General features: G+C 33.7%; 2 protein-coding genes across 4 annotated transcripts in view; one reads left to right on the top strand and one right to left on the bottom strand.

Moving 5' to 3' along the window:
- Nucleotides 1-10,792, bottom strand: part of LOC148620204 (caspase-6-like) — a 15,759-nt gene extending 4,967 nt beyond the window's left edge. Inside the window, exons 1-3 of one of the 2 annotated variants that reach the window (XM_088580891.1) lie at nt 10,571-10,713; nt 3,848-4,002; nt 385-607 (exon numbers count right to left, since the gene is read on the bottom strand). In XM_088580891.1, coding sequence (XP_088437017.1) covers nt 385-589 — 205 coding nt within the window. In that variant the 5' untranslated portion in view covers nt 590-607; nt 3,848-4,002; nt 10,571-10,713. Of the gene's footprint in view, nt 1-384; nt 608-3,847; nt 4,003-10,570 lie in introns of both variants that reach the window. The other variant, XM_088580890.1, reaches the window with a different exon arrangement.
- Nucleotides 10,703-25,263, top strand: LOC148620203 (uncharacterized). Of its 2 annotated transcripts, none has more exons than XM_088580888.1 (7): nt 10,703-10,747; nt 13,895-14,130; nt 15,888-16,117; nt 17,424-17,559; nt 19,372-19,500; nt 20,489-20,794; nt 21,425-25,263. In XM_088580888.1, the coding sequence occupies exons 2-7, from the start codon at nt 13,914-13,916 to the stop codon at nt 21,730-21,732; spliced, it is 1,326 nt and encodes a 441-aa protein (XP_088437014.1). In that variant the 5' UTR covers nt 10,703-10,747; nt 13,895-13,913; the 3' UTR covers nt 21,733-25,263. The 2 variants fall into 2 exon arrangements, with proteins under 2 accessions (XP_088437014.1, XP_088437015.1); XM_088580889.1 differs by lacking the exon at nt 10,703-10,747 and adding an exon at nt 11,173-11,193.

Genomic DNA, 25,263 nt, shown 5'->3' with positions numbered 1-25,263 from the left:
GTATTTTCAAAAGAAGAAAGACATTGTTTTGTGAGTAGGCATACAAGTTTGATCCGACTGTTTGTTGATTAAAATATATAGATTTTTATAGGTAAGAGACATTACTTCAAAACTTTATTTGACAGAGTACTAATCACCTTATGAGAGCCTTTCTCGTGAGTAAGTAGTATATATTCTAAACGCGGTGGGAGGACAATTTTTGGATAAGCATCATGAGAAATTAAAAAGTATATTATGTATAGTATAGGTTCTTGGTCAGCACCTAACTCTGCTACTATGGAAAGGATCAAAATAAAACGCATGAACGATCTTTATATATTTTATAGAAGAACAAAGTAAAAGACTGATAGACTAAATCCCGTGGTTAACTTCAGTCCATCTTACCTTCATCGGCAACAATCCAAATTTCTTCAGCCGTAAGATTTCTGTATGCATGCAGATCAAATCCAAGCTCCGTAAAGATTTCACACATTCTATCAAAATCTCCGGTATCCCCAGGTCGGTGCTTGTAACCAGAGTTTGGATCAAACTCCTCATTGTGAATCAAAAGAGCAATTCCACGACGTTTATTGTTAAAATTGTAGCTCATTTCCGATGGAGTCAGAACCTATAAATACACTGCATATGTGATAAACTTTTAAAGAAATTGCATGCTTTTAAAAGCGGGACTATAGGTGTATGTTTATTGTATGTTTTGATTACAGAACATATAAATCCGCCTTTTAAAACGAGTTCAGTTGAAATTAAAATCGATCGGTACACAGGTAAAGTTGCACCTGAAACACAACCCTCAAACTGTCAAGGGTGATAAATTTTCATGAACAGATCCCACTTACGAATGTCAAGTATTGCAGTTTTAACGCAAAGGAGGATATTAAAGGTTTTGTTACTTTTTTCAATAATTTCGGCAAAATAACAGCTTTTACTAACAAATCAGGAATATTTGTCAAAATGATCAACATGAAAAAGGATCTGGACTAATTACGTGGGACTTATACCTTTTCGATTTTTTTCCAGAAAATGTATTGGTAACATTCTGCTTTATACTTTAACATATTTGTATACACAGCCAAATGTGCCGCACATGAGAATCAAATTGTTTGCAACATATTATTACCATATAAACCGAGTATGATATGATAATCATATGTTTCAGACAAAATAATTATGATTAGATCTATCATATGTTAGCTGTCTGTTTTTCAGAAACATAATTATCATAAATTGTTTCCAAGGCAGATTCAACAAATGGGAATCACATGATAATCATATGACAAATAATGATCATTACACATGTATACATAACTTTTAATAAGGTCGTACCGTTCCACAAACATGCACATATATTAAGTATTAAAAACGACAATATTTTTTTTTATCTTTTTCGAAGGAAAATCAAAGGAACCTGCGTCTGCACTATAAAATAGAAGAACTTTATCCAGAGATAAAACCGACCAAAAAAAAAAAAAAATACCCAACAAGAAACATCACGCACATAGGAATAAAAGTAAACAAGCAACCCGGAATCCACTAAAAATTGGACGCATGAACCAAGTGCACTGGTGGAGTAAGCATATCGTCTGTTTTTTTTTCTACAAACACCCGCCGAGTTGCTAAAAGCAAATATGGCACGGTGAACAGATTGGCCATCATTCATGGTATAGCAAAACGATCCATGAGTTCATGATTACGACCATACATTTTTTTAATAAAGGACATTAACCTGGTAGCAGAACAACTCTGTTCCAGAGCCTAATTGTTATCAGTTTAGCACGGTACAAAAATTTTCTGCAGTTTCGGCTAGCTCTGGCATAACGTATGACTCCATAGACATGTTCAATACACATAGAAATTGATCGACCTATCTTAAACTCTTAAGCACGCCCCTTTTGAATTTCAATGATGTATATGTTTTCTATTGTTTGTTTGTTTGTTGGGGTTTAACGTCCGAGCAGCAATATTTCAGCTATATTCAGACAATGAACATGAAATGGACGATAAAATGAACATGAAATGAAAAAAAAAGATGGGACACAAGAACAATAGGGTCGACAAATTTTGATTGCTACTAGAAAAAGGGAGGGATGGGTAAGGTCGGGCAATTTAGCCTCCTGTGGCGGAGCGCAAAGGTTCCTACTCCTATCGAATACCACAGCAGGGTTCTTTAACGTGCCAGGAACGTGGCATCTTTCCCAACACGGTGCACCACTATGGTTTGCGGTCAGGATTTCCGTATTATAGCCTGACAACCCCAGCATGTAACATGCCAGGGGTACCCCATTCCACCACCTGAGGCACACATCCCAGTTGCTCTGTGGGCAGAGCGCCTAGCCCACGGCTAGGTTTCTGAGCACTATTTAGTCGCCTTTTACGACAAGCTTAGCGCTGCTGCAGGCCTATTCTTTTGACACCCGGACCTGCACGGGGCTATATGTTTTCTATATACAGTTTAATATCACTGGGGCGAAAAAGTGGTTTCATTAATACATGTGGTGCTATACCACATTAAAGAGAAATATGCACACCCCACGCTACGGTAATTAAAGCTCAGTCGTATGTCTTCACGAAATGCACTGGATGCAAATAGTTTTTCATAGGTGGACCCAAGGGAGACCTGTCATGAATTTGCAAAATTTATTAAAATAGTGCATTTTTGTCTGTTAATGCACTGAAAAGCCTAAAATACAGGATTTCGCATCATTTTCCCCAGATTTTCTGTGAGGCCTTAAGGTACACCAGACCCCTGCTGTAAAACCACTTCTTCGATGTATCAGATATACCAAACGGTGTGGCTGTGCATGTGTGAAAAATAAAACCCAACAATTTCTTAAAGCATTTATCATGAAATTTTAAACTTACCTACTCTTAACTGCCTATATATGGTATAACCAGTATTTATCTATTACACTCTTTAAGTATTTTGTCCACCTTTAATAAGCAATACTTCCTGATCTTGAATACAATTATATAAGGGCAGGGTTTCTTTCACAAGAGAATCTATACTTGAAAATAAATAATAGTAGTTCTTGCATACCTAACATGTAAAGAATGCCTCCCGGTACACGCCAATAGAAAAAGTGAATAATACATGTCAATCACTTATAAATAACTTCTTTTCAGATTAAAATTCTTAGAAACACACAACTAAAGAATACGTTTCATATATATACATATGTTCATATACATGTACATATACACGTACCGGCGTAAACATATCTTCGCATCTCATTAATTCAACTACATGTACAAAAGTCATGTACATTGAAGTTAGAATTTTTAGCGATTAAAAAAATGTGGTTATAGCATAGACGTATATGATGTCTATCGGTCTAACACTAATTTCGAAACTGCCTTTTTATAGCACCTTGTGGTACAATTTCAGAGTGATCCATTCCTTTTTACTGAAGTTATTATCTAGAAATAAAAAAAAATTGCTTCTGGTCCCCTTGTAGTCCTTTATTCTTCTTCAAATCACAACCCCTAAAATCAATCGCAGTCTTCTTTTTGTTATGTGGCACCTTATAGTACATTTTTGCACGGTCGTATATAAACTGAATGGGAGACAATGTCAGTCAATATATGACTCTTATTGAATTAAAATCAAAATCCTTGGGGCGAAAATTAAATTGGGAGCTCATAAAGTTGAAGTACACAAGGACTTCTGAAGTTTTCACTTGGTGTCCCTCCAAAGGCGGGTTGCATTGGGAAACACTCAGACCAATGTGGTGTCTGGGGTTAGTGCGTCAGATGAGCGCTGCCCAACTACTAGTGGGATATGTACATCACCTTACCGAGTTCTTCGCGAAAGCTTGGCTCGCTATCAACATCAAGTAACAAAACTACTCACAGAATTCACCTAACGGGTGGTCGTGCGAGACCCGGAAAGGAAATGAAGAGTAGGAGTAGGTTAGGCGGGGTCAACATCGCAGCCCAGCCGCTAGTAGGACATACTATGACCAAAGAATTGCTCGGTCAGGTACCAAGGAAGCAAACGTGCGAAATCTGCAAGTATATAGTCAAGACTGCAAAACTTACAAATCGTCGATCAAATATTTATCTTAGATCCGTCTATAACATGTTGGTTTCATAATCGACATGAAGTCGGTTTCAAGATGCTTCGGTCTAAACCTCCAGTTAATTATAGTGAATAAATGGCAGTGGCTATTCAACCGGATCCGGTCGAATAGCCTGTCTATTCAACTAGACTTTAAGAAATAACGTTAATTGCATTTATCAAACTATCAAGTAATATAATTATACAAAGTGTAATTATGTACTGTCATAAAGACAAATTTGTTAATATATTTGTACTATAATTGTTTGGCGTAAGGATGGCATCAAGTCAGAAAATAGCTGACCAGACATCCTCTTGCACTGCTGCAATACGTACATATCTGAATTATCTGCATTTTTAGCAAAAATTACACGAACAGGGCTGACATTTTGCAACTCATTGTCAGTATCTTTTATTTTTTTATGTCTGCATGCGATTAATACCGGTATTTGACGTTCATGATCTCGCTATACCTCATGACTTTGTCCATTGTAATAAGTAGATTAGTGTCATTTATTGCGGCCGATTTTGTCTGAATGTCACGGACGAGCGAGAGATTTGTCGATTTTTTTTTTGTTTTTTCGAGACATGTGTAGATAAGAATTGAAATAATTAGATTCTAATTACGATTGTAAGGAGGTAGACCTAGGGTAAGGGACATAACTCATGAAATCAATAATATGTTTGTGTCATATACATAATCATCAAACCCATCAAGCTTCCCTTTGAAACAGAATGAAATCTGTCCAGGTTACATTGATGCTTACATGAAGATTGGTATAAAATGGTGAATACAAACGTTCCAAAGATTTGTAAGAGTTGTGTCCCTTACCCTAGGTCTAATACCTTAAATTGAAAATTCAAATAATACGGGAGGGAATTCCCACGAATGCGCGTAAATTTTCCCTTTTGGTACGAGCATGTAAGCGGAGGATTGTTGTTTTTTCTAAATAAATGTCGGAAAACTCTCACCTTTGACTTTCAGACTGCACTTATGAGGCGGAATTCCGAAACATCGACTACGTGTATTTTTGTTTTCAGTGTCGGACGCTGACGCTGACTTGAAGGCGTCTAAGTTTCAACAACTCCCATGCATTGGAACTACATTTTACTATCAGTGGCGGTTCGTGTCATAATACGGATACTTCTATCGGCTTACTTTTTTCTATCGGCTTACTTTTCAAAATTCAAAAGTAAGCCGATAGAAAAACTTTATGCTTAAAGAAAAAATTATCGGCTTACTTTTGAAATGTAAGCCGATACTTTAGATAAGTAAGCCGATACTTTTTTCATTCGCGTCTTAATTAAACTGACCAAAGTGATTCTGCATAAGTCTAAATTCAGTAGTTGTCTCCGCACCAAGGAAACATCCCTATGACCTAATTTTACTGTATCAAACCGACAAATTAAGTAGATACATAATATAGTAAAAGATGAAAGTTCTGTTTATAATCAATATTATCAAATCAAAAAGTTTATAAAAAACAAATGGCTTATTGGTTGATATCTGAGCTTAAAATCAAAGTACTCATGTACTGAATCAATTTATATCGATGCTTTGATTTTTTATGCCTCAAATTTTGGGATAAAAGAAAAGTACGGGAATCGAAATCAAACGTATCTCAACACAAGCTTGATATTATTATAAATGTGTAATATCGATCTACTTGTTTTATTTTTTAAATTCATTATTCTGATTACGAAACACACACACCAAAATGCATCGTAGCAGTGCGCCAGTTTGGGTAATATTTAGGCTCGATATTTTACATAGAACAATTAGATGAATGAATACAAAACTCTCTGACATAGTGCATAGTTGAACTACAAACTACTAGTTGACCATTCCCATTTTTCTTTTTAATTTTGAGGTCGAAACAGCCTATTAAATCATTGAAACTTAATCCGCAATCATTGAAATAAATCATATCCTTAAATGTTCTTCTCAACTAGCGCTGTAAAAGCGCTTAGTTTCTGGGCTAGCTACAGTTCCACAGACACGTACATTACCATAAACGATAATGTCTTATAATATAATTTCACCAATCATGTCTGGTGCAGGAAACATTAGCCATTCACTTTTAAGGCTAGATCCTTCAATCTCAGTTTCCGCTATATAGATGACGTATTGTCTTTAAACAATCCTAATTTCAGGGATTTGATACATCGCATCTACCCAAAAGAACTTGAGATAAAGGATACTACAGACACTGTGAAGTCAGCCTCATATCTTGACCTACACTTAGAAATCGATGGTAAAGGAAAACTATTGACCAAACTTTACGACAAACGTGATGACTTTTCATTCAGAATTGTCAACTTTCCTTTCATCTGTGGCAACATCCCTTCAGCTCCTGCGTATGGAGTGTTCATATCACAACTCATACGTTATGCCAGAGCTTGCCGAAACTACGCAGACTTTTTTTATCGCGCTAGAACCCTAACAAATAGGCTTCTGGAACAGGGTTATGTTGCTACAAGATTGAAGTCATCACTACAGAAGTTTTATGGCCGTTATCATGAAATCGTGGATCGTTATGGTGTATCCATCAGCACCATGGAAACTGATTTATTCAACGGGTCATAGTTTTCCTTCCCACGTTTGTCTACCCCGGACTTGACTTTTTATGAGCAACTCGGTGGGTGTTTCTAGAAAAGCAGAGGACGCTTACCCTACCGGTGCACCTGGTCCATGCTCCCAGTTTTTAGTGGAGTCCGAGTTGCTCATTTACTTTTGTTACTTTGTATGTATGATTTTAGTTACTTTATATTCTTTGTTGTGTATGTCTGTTTTCCATGTCTGGTCTTTGTCCCTGGATTACATTCTTTTGATTACCGCTATAACCTTGGTTCCCTTGATTAATCTTTTAAGCCCTGGACCACCTACATCTCTATTATAGTAGCCAATTAGATAGATCGTGGCAAAAAGCAATAACACATTACCCCAAAAAATGACAAAATTCCAGAGAAATTCCTAAGCAATCGTCTAGGCAAAGTTTCATTTAATTTGTCATCTACGGGCTTCAGATGTCACGAAACGATAACCGTAATAAAACTACACGATACCGTAGGTGATACGTCAGGATGGTATCGAGGGTTACTCCACCCTTTGTAAAAAAAAATTGCCAAACGATGAGGCCAAGTAATAGCCTGAAACCCCTTTCTTCGTACAAGTTTCTTGATCGGAACCACTGCCCCTTTTATCCGCCAGGGCCTGCATAGAATATCTGGTATTCCAATTGGTACTCAGCATTCCTCTTTATATTTCATTTCTATGGTTAAAAACTATTTATAATATCTCAGGGTTTTCATTTCTAGCTAAACATTAAATGGTTTATTATGCGTCTAAACATAGACAGGCAACTTGAAAATATCGACACTGAACGACTGGCTTAATCGAGTAGATGCATAGAAATAAACATGTACACAGTACTGATAAGAGATTAGACGTCAACTATTTTTAATTGGATCGTTGTTAATACAAACCAAATTAATCAACAGATTTAGTTCTCAGTAAAAGTGGTTTATATGGTTTGTTTATTGGCTTTAATAACATAGAATTAAATTTGATATATTAGAAATCCATACGAAGTCTGTGGCGTAGCACCATTAAAGCAGTGTCAGCATGTGCTTACAGATTATTTTGACAACTTTTTTTCTAGTATTTCACAACCTTGGCTTTATATTTACATTAATTTGCTTGTACATGTAATAATCACATCTGGAATTAATATTAATCTCTATTAAAAAATCGATCATTTAAATATAACTGTGGTGTATAAGTTCTATAGGTTCAAGATCGAGTTCTATTCAAGATAAGTTCAATTAAACAAGCGTACGTATGTTGATCTTGAACTTCATAAAACCTAAAAGGACGCCGTTTACGTTGACGTGACATATATGCGTCTGGGATAAACACGTACGGTTTAATCGACGACTCGAAATCAAAACATTATCATCAAGTTATTGTTACATGTAAATTAAAATGAAGAGAAGTCGTCCCTCTTCACCAGAACATACTTTTAGCAAAAGACAAAGTATATTATCATAATACTTTTCAAAACAGCAAAAAACTGCTTCCACACATACAAATAAACAACGGTTTATAGAACCTCAAGTTTTGTCGGAGCCAGATATGTCTGCTCGTCCTTACTCAATGTAGCACTGAATGTGTAGAAAATACGCTAGGGCCTAAATCATTACAGCCACAAAACTTTGATATTGCATCATACATGGGGAAGATTGACGACAAACAAAAGTCTTTTTTTTACTGAAAAAATAAATGGGTTGTTCCCGATTCGTTCGTATTTCCTCTCTTACAGAAATTCGGGGAGTGAAAAGGGTTTTAATCGAACATGGCTCGATAAATATTCTTGGTTAAGATATTCCGAGTCAAAAAATGCAGTGTATTGTTTGTATTGCATTTTATTCAATAGTTCTGATAATGCTTTTGTAAGGGCCCCTGTAAATGATTGGGCAAATTTGGCTACCTTCAGAAAAAACAATATTTGGGAAAACCTGGACAAGACAAGTGTTTTGAAATCAGTGAAAACTTTACGAAAATTGCTGAAGGTAAAAGGGATGATATTGTCTCAATGTTGAATTATTTTTCAAAATAAAACATCAAGAAACAGGGCTATATTGAAAAGTATTTTGTTTGTGTAGAAAGCAGAGCATTCCCCTACGTGGTCATACCGAAGATAAAAGTAATTTCATTGCTCTTATCAAATTTAGGGCAGAACATGATATGATTTTTTCTGACCATTTACAAAGCAGTCCCCCAAACGCTAGATATCTATCACACCAGACACAAAATGAGTTAATTGACATAAGTGGCCAACAGTTACGACGGCAGATCGTCGATGAGTGTAATTCTGCAAACTGTTTAATTAGCATAATTGCAGATGAAACTACTGATGTTTTCTACTGTCGAACAGGTTTCTTTATGCCTGTGTCATGTCAGTTCCATTAAAGAGGGTTGACAAAAAACCCCAAAAAAAAATGAAAAAAAAAAAATAGAAAGAAAAACGAGAAAAAAAGGAAAAAATCAAAGATGGCTGTGATACTTTTAACTTATACACCTTCCTCTAAACACTTAACAAGTTTTAAAATGTATGGTCAAAGCTGTTACCTTAATGAAAAAAAAATGTTATTCGAATTTGAAAATTATGCTCTGCTTCTGGGGTGGGGGCTGACGCAACCCAGATCCCCTGCTTACACATCTTAAACTTCCGGCTACGCCGCTGGTTAAAGTGGACCTAACAATCTGCATACTCCGGTAGTATAAAATAATTGCAGATGCTATCAGGTTTTACAAATGTAAAGGCTCTGGTGACAGCTACATCAATTCTGATCTTCGATCTGAATTGATAAAAATTAAATGTATTGCAATAATTTTAGACATGGTTTTCCCCAAGAGAGAAGAACTTTCGATTCACCACCTATTTTCTTATCAACACTCCATAATATGTATATTTCTTCAAAAGTTTCATCTGTTTCTGAGTGGTTGCAGTATTGCCCACTGATAATAAAACTGCAATTTTCGGAATTTTGTTGATTATGACAAATGTTTTGCGGATCTCATCATAGGAATTGCATTTTACATTCATTGCTATTTATTTAATATCAGAACTTTCCATTGTCGACATTTCCAAGTTTGAATCAAACCGTCTCGGTGAGTAAAATCGAGTTTCCCTTTGATTGACATAAGAGGTATACATGTAAACGTTTTAGAGAGCATTGTATACATGTAATACTATGATCGCTCGATTTTTACGAAGTCCGTCAAAATCCGGTCGAATAGCCAATCCATCATCAAGGAAAAGCTATTAGACCGGACCCAGTCGGATAACTCGCAGGCTAGTCCGGTCGAATAGCCACGGCCTTACTTTATTCATTTATTGTCTTCTATTGCTCGGACTAATTATACAAAAAACAAAACAAAACAAAACAAAACAAAAACAGAACAAAACAAAACAAAACAAAAAAAAAAAAAATACCAAAAAAATACCCCAAAAAAATTACAAAAACAGTGCATTCAGCCATCAATCATTCAAAACTTGACGAATATTTGTTTCTTTATTTTTTTAAGTAATTGTCGGGTTTCGACACTATAGTAGTGCCATATATTATAGTACGTAGTACGTACACATGTAGAATGTTTTATTTACAAACAAGAAATCTATTTATAAGCATGTTTTATGTACAGTAAGTACTGCAAACTCATAATATTGTAACACGTCACCGTGCATCAATATGTATATTACAATGATTAAGTATTTATACGTGTTAAAGTTAAACACACTCTGTTTAATTATGAATAAAACAGATAACATATTTTACATCTGATCAGACTACAAACCTATACAGAAATAGCCGATCTAGACCAGTCAATAAATTGATTTACTATAAGCGCCAAGGCCTGGGGCCTGAGCCCTAGCTGACCCTCGGACATACTCAATTTTCTGTTGTTTACAATCAGTGTATTTTTTTAATCCAGCAAAACGGTATCCTTACCTTATTTTTAAAAATTTTTCCGTTCCAATGCCTATCGTTCAACTTCACATCCTCTTTTGTGATGACTGTTTTGCATGTTAAGTGCTTTTCCGGATTGCATATCTCGTCATTGTTGAAAATTATTGTCTTTTTTGTGTTTCCGGTGTTTTCAACTTCCTGATTTGATATGAAATAAAGGTGAATAGATTTGTTAGATTGGTTCCACATTTTTAAACCTGCAGATGACACATTTAATAACCTTTATACTAATCAGAACCAATTAGCAAAATTTCTCATGTTGTAATCAGTCGAATAAATCATATAGATTCCAAATTCAGTACAAATCCTGACGAAAATGCACTTTCAGTTTCAGTTTCAAGAGCAAGGACCGGACCATGGCATCCTTACACTACCGGGGCTCTGTTCACTCCAATATAATTAAAATAAGATCTTTTAAATTATATTGCTCCCCCTTTATTCTATGTCTGACACAGGAAAAAGGAGGAGCCATTAGATTTAATTTTAATTAGATTGTCCTAAATTAAACCCTCAACGGATTAAAAAAAAAATTTATAGGAATGCTGGATATCACATGTAGATGTGCATGAAGGATTATAATAACTGTTGGATGTTTCGAAAGAGAGGTAATCCAAATTAAGGTTTTTACATGGTGAAACCTCGTAATCATGACACCTCCTTACATGTATTTTAATGATAATGTACAGGAAGGTTGGGTATCATATGTAGATGTCCACAAAGGAATATTATTACCATTGGATTCGGGGGTGTGGTTGCATCTTAAAAGAATGAACATAAGAAGAAAGTGAAAAGTCCTCAATCAGAATGAATGTTTAGTATACAGTAGGCCAAGGCTCAGGTATATTAAATTTCAATGTCCCACATCAGAAACTGAGAGACCATGACCTTCACCTGTCCTAATTTGAAATCGTAGTCATGGAAAACATAAAATTTTAAATAAAATACATACAGAATATTTTTACTGTATCTTTTAATGACAGAAACAGTATAAAGGCCATGACAGATGAACTTGTTATCAACATGAACATTGATAAATGTTTATATCTTACAACAATAGATCTTGATAAATATTGTGGGGCTCATCCTGATAACATTTTGCCTATATACAAATAAACTTTTTGATAATAACAGCATAGTTTCAGTATGGATGTCTTGATGAAATCTAAGAGCCTTTCTTACATAAAGAACATATTAAGCCCCTCAAATAAAAGTTTGGGGCATTTTGTTTTACCTCCTCCCATCGGTTTGTCTGTACTTCTGCCTGTCTGTCTGTCCCTCCCATAAGTGAAAGATATTTAAAAACACCTGCTCCAACTAACATGATGTCTCTGGAAAGTGTACATCCATAGTGGCAAGCTTCCTTTGAATTTTTAAAATTCAATTTTTTTGTTAAATTAAGTGGTGTTTTCCTGTTTTTATAATGGTTAGCTCTGTTTAATTTTCTAAAACATTACAATTTTTCACTATAAAGCTAAAAAAAACTTTAAAAAATAAGAATTATTTAATAATGTTGGAATTCATTCTAAAATTAGACTTTCAGTTCCTTATGAAAGCATTAGTTAATTTAAAAAAAGAACTTACATGTACATGAATTAGTACCAGTCCATATAAAATTCAGGCGCAGTCAGTGATAGTCATTAATAGAGGCAATTCAATGTGCAGAATAACCCACTGAACATAGATGCTTTATCTATATTTGCCACAATATATATATATATATTTATACATAACTTATAATAGTACTCTATAAACAAATCTGTATTTTGAAGGAAATCATACATAATTAATCTCTCTTTTAAATGAATGAAATCAAGAACAATAATGCTAGTAATGGGTCAGTTTCATGTACAATCTGTATGCAATAGTTCAAAAAGTGAAAAAAATTAGATTGTTGATAAGGTTTATAACTGTTTTTGAATAAGAAATAATGTGAATTTTGTGGGTTTCTGCCATGCATGAAATTGAATCACCTCCTGCCTGATTTTTATAACACTTCTACTTAATTACAATGTCAAAAGACTAATTTCTGCCACTACCTATATTCAGAAGGTCATTGTGCATACCTTATATGTTATTTTGATTATTTGACATGAAAAAAATGACGCTACATGTACATATTTGAAGATATTCTACATACAATGTACATGTATGTACATGTAATAGTTTCAGGAAAAAAGCAAATGATTATTAAACAGACCTTCACAATCAATGTCTTCAGGGTGATACCTGAAGAAGATATCTTTTCTGGACTACATAAACAGTCCTTTAAAAATTTGTATTCCAAATTTAGCTTAAATATACATGTATATACATGTAATAAATGTATAATGTGTGTGTATTCATTATGTCCACTGGCCAATATCCTATTAGAATTTGATACATAAACATTTAGTTGGGGGAAGTCAAGGTAACCAGGATTCAAATTAAATCAAAAAGAACATTATTTCAAGGATAAAAACTAGAAAAAGAAAATATGCTCAGAACTAAGAGCATAAAGAAACCAAAAGAACACACACACAAACAAAAGTAAATGAGCAACCCAAACTCCTATTAAAACTAGGAGCATGGACCAGGTGCACTGGTAGGGTACTGCTTGGCTATTAAAGGAATAGACAGTATCGTTCGTGAGGATTAAATGTCTTTGCAATGAAATACTTTTTGATTTACAAAGGAAAATTTCATTACATTTAAAGTTATCATTTTGCCATCTTTTGAGCTAGCCCAATAAAGATTCAGCTCAGCATTCTATGTCAGACTAGTACAAAGTTGGATATATATTTAATTGGTCAATTATTTTTGTCCAGAAATGCATGAAATATCTGCCATAGGATGTTAAACCTTAATCAGACAATCAATTGAAGATTACAATAACCAAAACAATTTATTTCTTGGTTTAATGAATTGAAATTCTTTCCTCACACACAACAGGGAAAAAAATCTTGACATTATTGTTCTGCCTGTAGACATTTCATGTCTGGTTAAAATGACAAAACTTGAGTTTAAGTGTATACATGTAGATCTTTATTAAGTTACCAAGGTACCATACACCTAAAGGAAGGTTGCTTTGGATTTCAATGGTGGTGACTGAAGCTGTTTAGGAACTGGAAGCCAAAAAGGGGCCATTTCAAATCTGGTTTAACTCTATCTTGTTTTAAATATGTAATTGTAGTCAAATTTCAAACTTATATCAAGTTTGACAAGTGTGTCCATACTTGTTCCAATTGTTCAGGGTTAAACCAAAACCAATGTGGTTGTATCAAGATGCAAAGCATTTTATCAAAGTATAACTATATATATCTATTTCAGGTCAGTACATTTTCCAGTGATGGAGGAATCATCATGTTACAACTTCAGCAATGAGAAAAGAGGCATCGCTTTACTCATCAATAATGAGTATTTTTTCCGATCATCTGGCTACAAGGACAGACCAGGAGATGATGTTGACCATCGACGAATGAAGAAAATATTCAAAAGATTAGGATTTAATGTCTACTCTTACCGAGATCTCACTAAAAATGAAATTTTGAAAACAGCAATGAAAGGTAGAGAAAACACCACTAAAATTTTTGTACATTGAAACCTGTCTAATCTGACCCTCTTTTGGACTTAAGAATTGGTTTGGTTTAGATGGGTATCTGATTTTCAGAGGTTTAAAAATATATTCAAACTGAAGGGACTTTAAAAAATATCTGATTTAGACAAGTTTCTGGATGATACAGGATTTAGTTTAGACAGGTTTTTGTGGATTATAAGGATTATTCAGGTTCAGTTTAGACAGGTTTTTGAATTATTCATATTATTCAGGGTTCAGTTTAGACAGGTCTTTGGATTATTCAGTTGCAGTTAAGACAGGTCTTTTGTTTATTCAGGGTTCAGTTTAGACAGGTCTTTGGATTATTCAGGATTCAGTTTAGACAGGTTTTCAGATGATTCAGGGTTTAGTTTAGACAAGTTTTCAGATTAGTCATCATTCAGTTTAGACAGGTTTTCAGATGATTCAGGGTTCAGTTTAGACAGTATTCACTGTAATTGTCAACCTATATCTGACTCAAAGAAAAATTGGTAGGAAAATTCTTATAAGAGACACCATTGTGGATCTGGGATTTCTTTAAGGTGATTCTAGTAAAAATCAATGACGGGAACACCAAAATTCCATATTTTTTATTTTTGTTTTTGTTTTTTTTTAGACAGTATAAAAAAATTAAGGTCGGCAGGGAATAGGGTTGGTTGGGTTACCAAAAACAATTTTTTTGGTTAAAAACCTAATCACTGACTGGTAGTAACATTAACAGCAGTGAATTAATCATCATGGATTCTCTGTACAATGTCATTTCTACAAATAAAGACTAAAACTAAGACCTTTTAATTTGGATTCGGCATTAAACATTAGATCTAGCTTTTAATCGAATATAAAACAGGCACGATAACATTTAAAATAAGATACAAGACAATGCATGCAAAATAAAGGCATATCACAATATATCAAAGCACAGCAAACAAAAGAAATAAGTTGTAATTGATGACAATGAGCATCCAGGTGGCAATGCCTCGATTGATTTTTATCGTCATCCAGGTGGCAATGCCTTGATTGATTTTTATCGTCATCCAGGTGGCAATGCCTTGATTGATTTTTATCGTCATCCAAGCTCAGCTTCAATACACAAGTTAATAAAACATGTAAAGTTATCAAGGCACTGTATGCTGATGAAGGCAGATTTACTGCAAATGATGCTCTACAGACTGTAATTCTCCTTATAGTACATATACATGTATGTTAAAATCACTGTTCTTGAATTTATTGAATATGGATTGTCTTAAGATATTTGTAATGTAGCTTACAAAGGCTTGCATTATGATTTTGTAAATCGTCTATCTAAATTTACAGTCTGAAAGATTTGTTGTTTGTATCAATAATTTTATTTGGAAGTAAGAAATAACATGATCTGCCTGTTACTATTTATAGAGGACCAACTGTTCTCTGCCAAGTATGCTATTGTGCAAAAGGGCAAAGTGAGTATTTGTGAATTTGTAAAAAGGTTGGCTACTCCTCCAGTGTAAGAGGTTGGATTTTTGTTTCTTCATGCTCTAATGATCAAAAGGCACTATTAAAGTCAGAAAATCAGAAAATAAGTTTATGAAGTCACATTGGTGTATGGTATCATGGCATTGTTTCTTTAGGCTCAATTTTACACTGACAATTTTTTTTTATGAAACCTACTTCTGGAGTATAGGCTGAACCTTTCTAAAGTACAAACATTTTTATGGTTTTGACTCAATAATGGTCCTTTTTCTTTAACAGTAGCAAATGAGGAAGATTTTCACAACAAATCAGATTGCTTTGTTTGTGTGGTTGGATCACATGGTGAGGAAAGACAGATTGACACTGGTGCACATAGCAAGTCACATGACAGGGAGCATTGCATTGTGGGAGTTGATGGGAAGTTGCTAAGAACTAGTAAACTTATAGAAGTGTTTGATGATAACAACTGTGATGGTTTACAGGGAAAACCCAAATTTTTTTTTATCCAGGTACATCTTAATAACCAAAGCATCTAACACACGTTTAAGTTCAATACATTTATGCTGCCCTTTTTTCTCAAAGTTGATAAGTTGTTAAGGATCCAAAGGGAGAAAACATCCCCAAAACACCTTTTTTTGAAAAACAGTTAATTCTTTTTCAAAATTAAGGCAAAAATGGGCATATGGTAGGCTAGAGCCTTCTTTTTTTTAAACATTCTAGATCATTACATTCCCATTCTTGGTAACATTAGAGGGTGAGTGGAAGATCTACCAGTCAAATTTCAACTGTTTCAGATATACATTTGTAATACAATTTCTATTCATTTGCTAAGAATTTACAATTAAACACTTTGTGCTCCTTTACATGCTGACCTATTCCTTCACTCTTATGAGGCTGACTTTATAGCCGATTTGATCCGAAAGAAAGAATATGGTTTGGCTAGATCCTTTAATCTCAGTTTCCGCTATATAGATGACGTATTATCTTTAAACAATCCTAATTTTGGGGATTTGATACATTGCATTTACCCCAAAGAACTTGAAATAAAAGATACTACAGACACTGTTAAGTCAGCCTCATATCTTGACCTACTCTTATAAATTGATGGTAAAGGAAAACTATTGACCAAACTTTACGACAAACGTGATGACTTTTCATTCAGAATTGTCAACTTTCCTTTCATCTGTGGCAATATCCCTTCAGCGCCTGCATATGGAGTGTTCATATCACAACTCATACGTTATGCCAGAGCTTGCCAAAACTACGCAGACTTTTTGTATCATGCTAGAACTCTAACAAATAGGCTTCTGGAACAGGGTTATGTTGCTACTAGATTGAAGTCATCACTACAGAAGTTTTATAGTTGTAATCATGAACTCGTGGATCGTTATGGTGTATCCATCTGCACCATGAAACCTGATTTATTCAACGGTTCATAGTTTTCCTTCCCTCATTTGTCTACCCTGGACTTGACTTTTTATGAGCAACTCGGAGGGTGTTTCCAGAAAAGCAGATGACGCTTACCCTACCAGTGCACCTGGTCCATGCTCCCAGTTTTTAGTGGAGTCCGAGTTGCTCATTTGCTTTTGTTACTTTGTATGTATGATTTTAGTTACTCTATGTTCTTTGTTGTGAATGTCTGTTTTCCATGTCTGGTCTTTGTCCCTGGATTACATTCTTTTGATTACCGCTATAACCTTGGTTCCCTTGATTACTCTGTCATTGTTTTGTATTGTAACTCCACCCCCTAAAAAATCAATGAAACTTTACATTTCAATTTGATATTAAATTTCTCTGTACATGCTTATATGGTAGGCTTGTAGAATCAGACAATACCCAGGAGCTTATGATGGTATGGATAAAGGTTATATCATTCCTGTACCGTCAACAATAGGAAATATGGGAGAGAAGGAGGAGAAACCTGAAGAGAAATTTGATGGAATGGTAGATGGTATGTTGTTTAAATGTTGTTTTTTTTATGGTAATAATACATGATACTGACAGCGTGAGTTCCTTTTTTTTTACCCACCACTTGCAAAATGGCAGTATGTAGTATTTAAGGAGTGTTTGCCCTTTCTTTCTTCCTTTTTTTCCATTACACAGTGGGTGGGGGCTATCTCCAATTTGTTATCCATTACTCCTCATACACCACTGAATGGAAGTGAATAAAACTTTCAGATTCTTTATTACATGTTCCCATTGTGCATCTCCTATTTGATCGAAATCAATTTTGGGGTTTCACATAGCAAAACATGGATTTTGTCATTTCTAAATATGGGGACATAGGGGATCTGTTAGATTTTGATGGAAATCAATATGGAAGTCAAAGGTTGCCTCTTATCAAACATGTTAGTAGTGAGCATTGCTCACGCAGTCTCAGTTTTTCTAGTTTGATCTGTATTGCTTGTTTTGAGTAATCAATTGAATCACCACCTACACTGCAGTATAGGCTGAAAGTGTGTATTTTGACCCTTACCCTACCAGTGCACATGGTCCATACTCCCAGTTTTTAGTGGAGTCCGAGTTGCTCATTTGCTTTTGTTACTTTGTATGTATGATTTTAGTTACTTTATGTTCTTTGTTGTAAATGTCTGTTTTCCATGTCTGGTCTTTGTCCCTGGATTACATTCTTTTGATTACCGCTATAACCTTGGTTCCCTTGATTACTCTTTGATATAAGGCTTACGTATATATGTCTCATTTTTTATTTAGTTTTGGTATGGAATTTCAACTGTTGAAAGTATTCAAAACCGAAAACTAATCACTATTTAGTTTGTGACTTTTGTGTACATCACTATAGTGCAAGTTGTCAGAATTTTCAATTTTGCGTTATTATCAGACTTTCAGTAGTTAACAGTCATATTTTTTTTCGGTCAGATAATTGTTGTTGTTGTGGTTCATTAACTGTATCTTGTTTTAAACTTATTATATAGTTTTTTAATTATACACTTTGTTTTTGAGGACATTGCAGAGAGCCTTATAGTTTTTTTTAAGGATTTTGCCCCCTCCCCTGTGACAATTAAGGGCTGAAAGGGGGATAATAGGTGTCACTAGAATTGATAGAAACAGTTAATTCTTCTGATTATGATTATTCAGGTATCAATGTGTTCCTTCTGAAATTCTGTTTTCAGATTATTCTATAGGATAGACTCATGTTTATCATTAACTGTGTTGGAGTTAAAGGTGTATGAAATTGGGCCACGCCAAAACAAAACACAAAAAAACTTTTTTTTTTTTTTTTTTTTGGGGGGAGGGGGGGGGTTCAATTTTAAAATTGTTTTTATTAGATTCCTCATAAAATCTAATAATATTCCCTGGCTGCAATTTTCAATCAGATTTCAGATATCTCTTATGGTATTAGAGACAAAGGGGGCCACACATAGAAAAATCAACCTATGTGTATTTACTTTTGGTCCAATTTTGAATTAGTTCCTTTGCTTAATTTTTCAATCAGATGTTTCAAAAAGTTTTTTTTTAATAGGGATTGAAAGCAAAGGTCTTTGATAAGAACTCTTATAGTGGAACTACTTTTACCTTTAATTAAATTTTAATTTTTTGCATTATTTTTTGTGTCAATACCAGTTATTGTGCCTGTAATGAAATGTAAGTCCCTTTGTTTAAAGGTGTCAAAAACTAATACTGTGTCCACACTTTCACAAGTGAACAGAGTTCAACATACTGCAGTAATATCATGCTGCAATCTGCAAGGCTTTTTATTAATATTTGTCATACTACTTAGTAATTGCACTCAAATTTTATGAAGGTCAGGGTGACACAGGTGATGAAGAAAGTGAGATAGATTCTGATGATGATTTTCAGAGAGATGAGCTTGATTCTTCAGATACTGAGGATGATGAGGACTTCATTGAATTTAAAAAAAAATCAGGCGATGGTGAGAGAAATGGAAAATTAGTTTATTATAGGAATAAAAACTGTTTTGAAGTAATTGATTGGTATATGAATCAGACAAACTATGGTAACTATGGTAACTCACAAACTAATTGAAGACCTAAGAACATCATGTAAAGTTTGTGATTGAATCCAAAGAGTTTATACACCAATAAACTCATCTAATACAGGTTTTTTCCTTATAATTTAACACTTCAAAATCGAAATAATAATACTGGAAATATATCTTTATATCTTTTTAATGCATTATACTTTACTTAACTTTCATACACTTATTCTTCCCATTATGTACTGGAAATGAATAAAATATTAACAGATTCTGTCAAAAAAAACAAATTCAATAGTATTTTTGCAGTTTTTAAAAAATGAAGAGTTTTAGTAGCACAAATAAAATACAAATCAACATCACTGGTATTATTTTTGATAATCAAAAGCCAGGTAGCACAAAGAGTAATCAAGGGAACCAAGGTTATAGCGGTAATCAAAAGTATGCAATCCAGGGACAAAGACCAGACATGGAAAACAGACATACACAACAAAGATCATAAAGTAACTAAAATCATACATACAAAGTAACAAAAGCAAATGAGCAACTTGGACTCCACCAAAAACTGGGAGCATGGACCATGTGCACTGGTAGGGTAAATGTCCAAATAAATACACAGAAAAAAATATATTTACATTAATTTTATCTGAAATCAGTACATAAAACCATACCCTTTCCTTTTGTTTGTGAAAATTTTCTTTTTTTTTGCATAACAACAGTGTAAAATAAAATCAGAAAACTCTTCTTTCCTCTAATTTCAAGAAAGAAAAAAGTAAAAAAAAAGATACTTGCACTAGTTGGAAAAAGAAATACTTTATTTTTTTGTTAATGAAACATGAAATAAACCAATGCACAGGACATGATTTCTTCATTTTTAACTTTTAAAAAAAATTACGATGGTATATTTTCTTCTACACTTCCATAGAAATTGGAAACAGAAAATCTCCTAATATGACGAGAGGAGATAGAAAGAAAAGAATCGAGGAATTAGATGCTATTGGGAGGACACCGGAGGGGAAGCTAATTGACCTAGAAAAACTTGACAAATCTCAACCAATGCAGGTCCTTAGTGATAATAATACTGCTCAAGATCCTAAATCAACTCAAGCTATTGTACAGACACATGTTAAGATTTCTCAAGCCAGGAAAAAGTCGTCTCATCAAATTGTGCCAATGGTTACCATTGTACCTTGCTCAGAAAACACGCTGATTATGTTTGCTTCTTTATCAGGTATGTAGAGGATTCGTGTCAAAATATTGTTTGTTACTATAGGCTTTACTACTATTAATTTTTGATTTTCTAATTTTAACCTCCCTGTGAAATCTTTGGCCAGGGGCTTTTTCAGAATTAATTGAGAGGGTGGGGGGAGGCACCTCTATAAAAAATTGATGGGTAGTTGTTATTTGAGATAGTTAGCCTTAACAATGAAAGAAAATAATCAATTAAAATTGTATGCATGGTGGGGTCAAATAAAAAGTGCCTCCCCCTTACATTTATTTCTGGAATAACCCTAAAAAAAAATTGGTTCCCTGAATAAAGTTTCTATTATACAGGACTCCTTCTGTTCTGAAAAAGACGATCCACTAGTAGCTATGTACGTCATAACATAGTGATGGTTCTGAATATCAAAGGGAGATAATTTAATTTATATTCAGGAAAGGCTCTTCTTTTATAGCCAATCTTATTAGCAGTTTTACTACTAGTGAAAGGGGCAACACAAAGTTTTCCCCCTTATGCCCATGCACCAACTTTTTTTCATTACTCCAATAAGTATAGGTTTCTCTGAGTAGGAAAACTATGAATTACAGGTTAAATATAATGCCTAGATCTTGAATGCAATGTCTTTTTTTTTTATTTCAGGAAATTTTGCTGTAAGAATTCTTGCAGAAGGTGGATGGCTTCTTTCTACATTATACAATGTACTAAAAGATTATACCAAAGATTTAGACGAGTTTCAAAATACAAATTTTCTTGAAGTTTTGTCTAAAGTTTTAACAGTTTTAAGTAAAGAAACATTTCAACCAAAGAAGACAGGATCTCGGGCACATTTAGCAGGGTGTTTTTCTCCAGGTTGTATTACACATCGCCTTGTCAAGGATGTTTATTTTACGAAAAAACCCTCCAAGAGAAAACTATACCAAAAAATTTTAGATTTTTTTGTTAAATAGAAAATTCAAGAAAGATATTTTTACAACATCACAGGCCACACCTAACATCAGAATAGGGGTTGATCCTGAGATGTATAAGAGGAGGGAGTTCTGATTCAGAAATTTAAAAAAAAAAGGGGGGGTCCAGGCTATTATTTGCACATTTGTGCAAAATTTGTGCATAAAAGTAACAAAATTTTCAATTTAATGGGTTTCTAACCCCCAAACTCTCCCCACTGATTCTTGCAACTGCTCTTGGATAGATGTGTATGTAAGTGGACATATTGAGGTATTGTAAACCATGAAATTTCGCTGCAGTTTTATTTTCGTGGTAAATTAAACTGTTTGAAAATTTTCATTGAAGAACATTATGATAAAATTTGAAGAACGATCATGATTCTTAAAACTGTCCAAAAGCAGATTGATAGCAGATACCACAAAAAAATAGATAGTACGAAAATTTCACGGCTTAAAGTATCCAGTATCTGGAATTTTAAAAATGTTTTGTTACAATGTTTGAATTAATTTTCAATACATTTTTCATTGTTTTCTAATTTTCTTTTTCTAAGTTTAAAAAAAGTGAGACAGTGGTATTTTGTACTTAAGTATCAGTCTCTGTAAGAATCAGGCAGTGGATGATAGATGGAATGAAAAAAAAAGCACCATTTTGAAAGTTTGACTATTTGCACCACCAGAATCAAGGAAAAAAGACAAAATTCTCCCTATCAATTTGGTAAATTGAGTTATAATTTCGTTGAAATGCACTAAAAATGAACATTTCAAGGGCAGATAACTCTCAAAAACTTCATTTTTCTAACATTCCATTGAAAATCACAGATGCAGAGATCAAATAGTAGTTTTTTTTTTCAAATAGAGAAAGCATCCTTGAGTGAAGTTATATTGTCAGATCTGTGGTTTTTTATATGCCTGTTTCTAATTTTTCCCATTTTGCCTGATTCCTACAAAAAATTAAAATTAAGCACGACTATTTATATTATTAATGTTTATATAATCTACCTCATACAAGTTTAAGGTAATTATAACTTTTTTATTTTTTTGCAATATTTTCCATAATCATTTGATACTTTCAGGTATAGTTGTGCAGTTGATAAAAAATGGTTTTGGTCCCAAAATAAAACTTATAAGAATTAAGTTTACTAAAAAGTTCAGTAATTTTTGTTGGTGATGGAGATTTTGTCAAATTATAATTTCTTGGATGTTGTGTACTTAAGTAATTCTAATTTAATAAGAAAATGTATTTTTGAATATTATTTTTATGTGATGAAATTTGTGGTTGGGGTTTAACTGGGTGAAAATAGTTCAAGTACTATCTTTTAAAAAAGATAGCTGACACAGTAAAATATTGTTCTTTTAACTGATATCTTTTCTACATTTCATTCAAGAAAATAATACATGTCACATAATTCCAAATTTCAATACAGTTTTTCGAAGGCCACTGAGTTATCAGTATTTGCCCAGTCAGGAAAAGGAATTGCAGTCAGATGATTTGCGTTTCCATAGAAGAGCATCTTTGAGGTCAAAAGGTAAAAAGTTGGAAAACGGCTAAATATCCATTCTCAATCAGTTTAGGAAGAACATTTTTCATAGTGTACATGATATCCCACAATGATGTATGCCTAGTCATCATTGACTAAAGGGGCGTCAGAGTTCATGTATCATTTACAAAGCCCAACCTGGCAGCCTGGGTAATATTATCGTTCCACAAGTTTCTCTCAAATATAACCCCGGGTCACCAGTGACATCTTCTGTCTTTTGATTGGCTGAGTGGATATGACGTTATTTTATTTATTTTATATGTTCTAATATTCACATTTAAAAAAAGCCTGTTTAAATATTTCTTTCAAATTACTTAGATTACCTTTCAATACAAATGCACAATAAATACGTTAATTTAGATAATTTCATCTTGGTTTTTACTTTATCTCATAAGCGGCAATATACTCGTATATTGTGCATATCCATCACTGATGACCCGAGTCTATATTTTTAGCGATCCTAGGGTCGCTTGTGATATTGAACAGGGAACCAGATTATTACAAAGCCATACTCGATGATTGTACTTTGTGAAATGAACTTTTTAACTAGACAAATAAGAGTAAGTTACTAACAGTCGTGATACTGACATGATGAAAAACTCAACTGTTATGTTGCACGTCACACAAGAATCATGCAAATTGTGATTCATTGTTGGAAAGCCTACATATTTTTATTTTTGGTATTTTGTTTAAAATGTCAAACTTAACAGGAATTAACATGTGGTTTTTCATATAATCCTTGTTCATATGAGATATAAATTATATAGAATGTACTTTAGAATTTAAAATAAAGGGAGGTAACTCTGTAAATGACACGAAAACATTGTAGAAATTATTGGATTTTCATTTGAAATATTTCCTAAGAGTAGACAGATTGAAATGATTGATTATACAGTATTTATTTTATTCGTTTTAAAGTTTGCTTGTTTCTGTACATGTAGAACTATTTTCATATATATATATGACGTCTCAGAATGTGACGACTCTATTCGCTACACTGCTCCATCGGATCGAATTGATACAGGGAAGATAACGTAAACTTTTAGAAGGGTCTGAAAAATTCCCAACGATGTTAGAACTGTCAAATTTTCGATGCAAATTTTTGGTCGTTCGCTCCGCGGGACTCAAACTCGACGTATAGCCTAGCCATAGATGTCACAGCGGTACAAGTTCGAGTCCCGCGGAGGGAACGATCAAAAATTTGCATCGCAAGATGACTCCATTCGCTACACTGCTCCATCAGAACAAGTTGTTACAGGGAAGATAATGTAAACTTATTGAAGGGTTTGAGAAATTCTTACAGCATATGCAAGTTCATACCTTGTAATAAATTACTAATATACATGTATTTTCTTTTAGGTTAAACTAATCAGTATTGGTGCATGGTGCACACATTTATTTCTAAATATTCTGATTTAAGCACACATGACGTTGACAGCTACTAGAGTCTGTTCCAAATTATAAGATTTTTAATGTTAACAGTGACGTATGATTCAGAAATGATGGTTGTATTGTACTAATGTTACCTAACTGTTTTTTTTTTCAATTTTCGAAGAAATTCTACTTTTGCTGAAATAATGATATTAATTTGTTTTTTTAAATGTATTTCTATCATATGTAAGAACTATGATTTATATTGGACTGGAAGAATACTCAGAGTAAATTGATAAGGCAATCCTTCCATGTGAGACTCGTGTAAAATTAGGCAAAAAAGGTTAAAACTCACCATGGTGATAGGATATTAATGAGTGGTTGTCAGGGTAATTGAATGATGATATTTTTTTGACATCCTTGTCATTTACTTCTCTCAAGTCTGGCGTGAACGAGAGTAAGTGAATCTAGTGAATATTGTTTTTGTTTCTTACAATCCGAACAGTTTAATTTAATCCAGTATTTTTGTTAACAATAAGTGTTTATTTTTATACTGATAAAAATACTTATTTATGTAGTTATAAGTTAATTATTTGTAATACTTAAATAAACATCTATAGAGAAA

Source organism: Perna viridis, chromosome 4 (genome assembly GCF_037379345.1).
Source record: "Perna viridis isolate PV_CMFRI_1.1 ecotype Kerala chromosome 4, ASM3737934v1, whole genome shotgun sequence".
NCBI classification, from domain to species: Eukaryota; Metazoa; Mollusca; class Bivalvia; order Mytilida; family Mytilidae; genus Perna; species Perna viridis.
The sequence above is the reverse complement of the archived record's forward strand: the minus strand, read 5'-3'. Positions and strand labels throughout refer to the sequence as shown.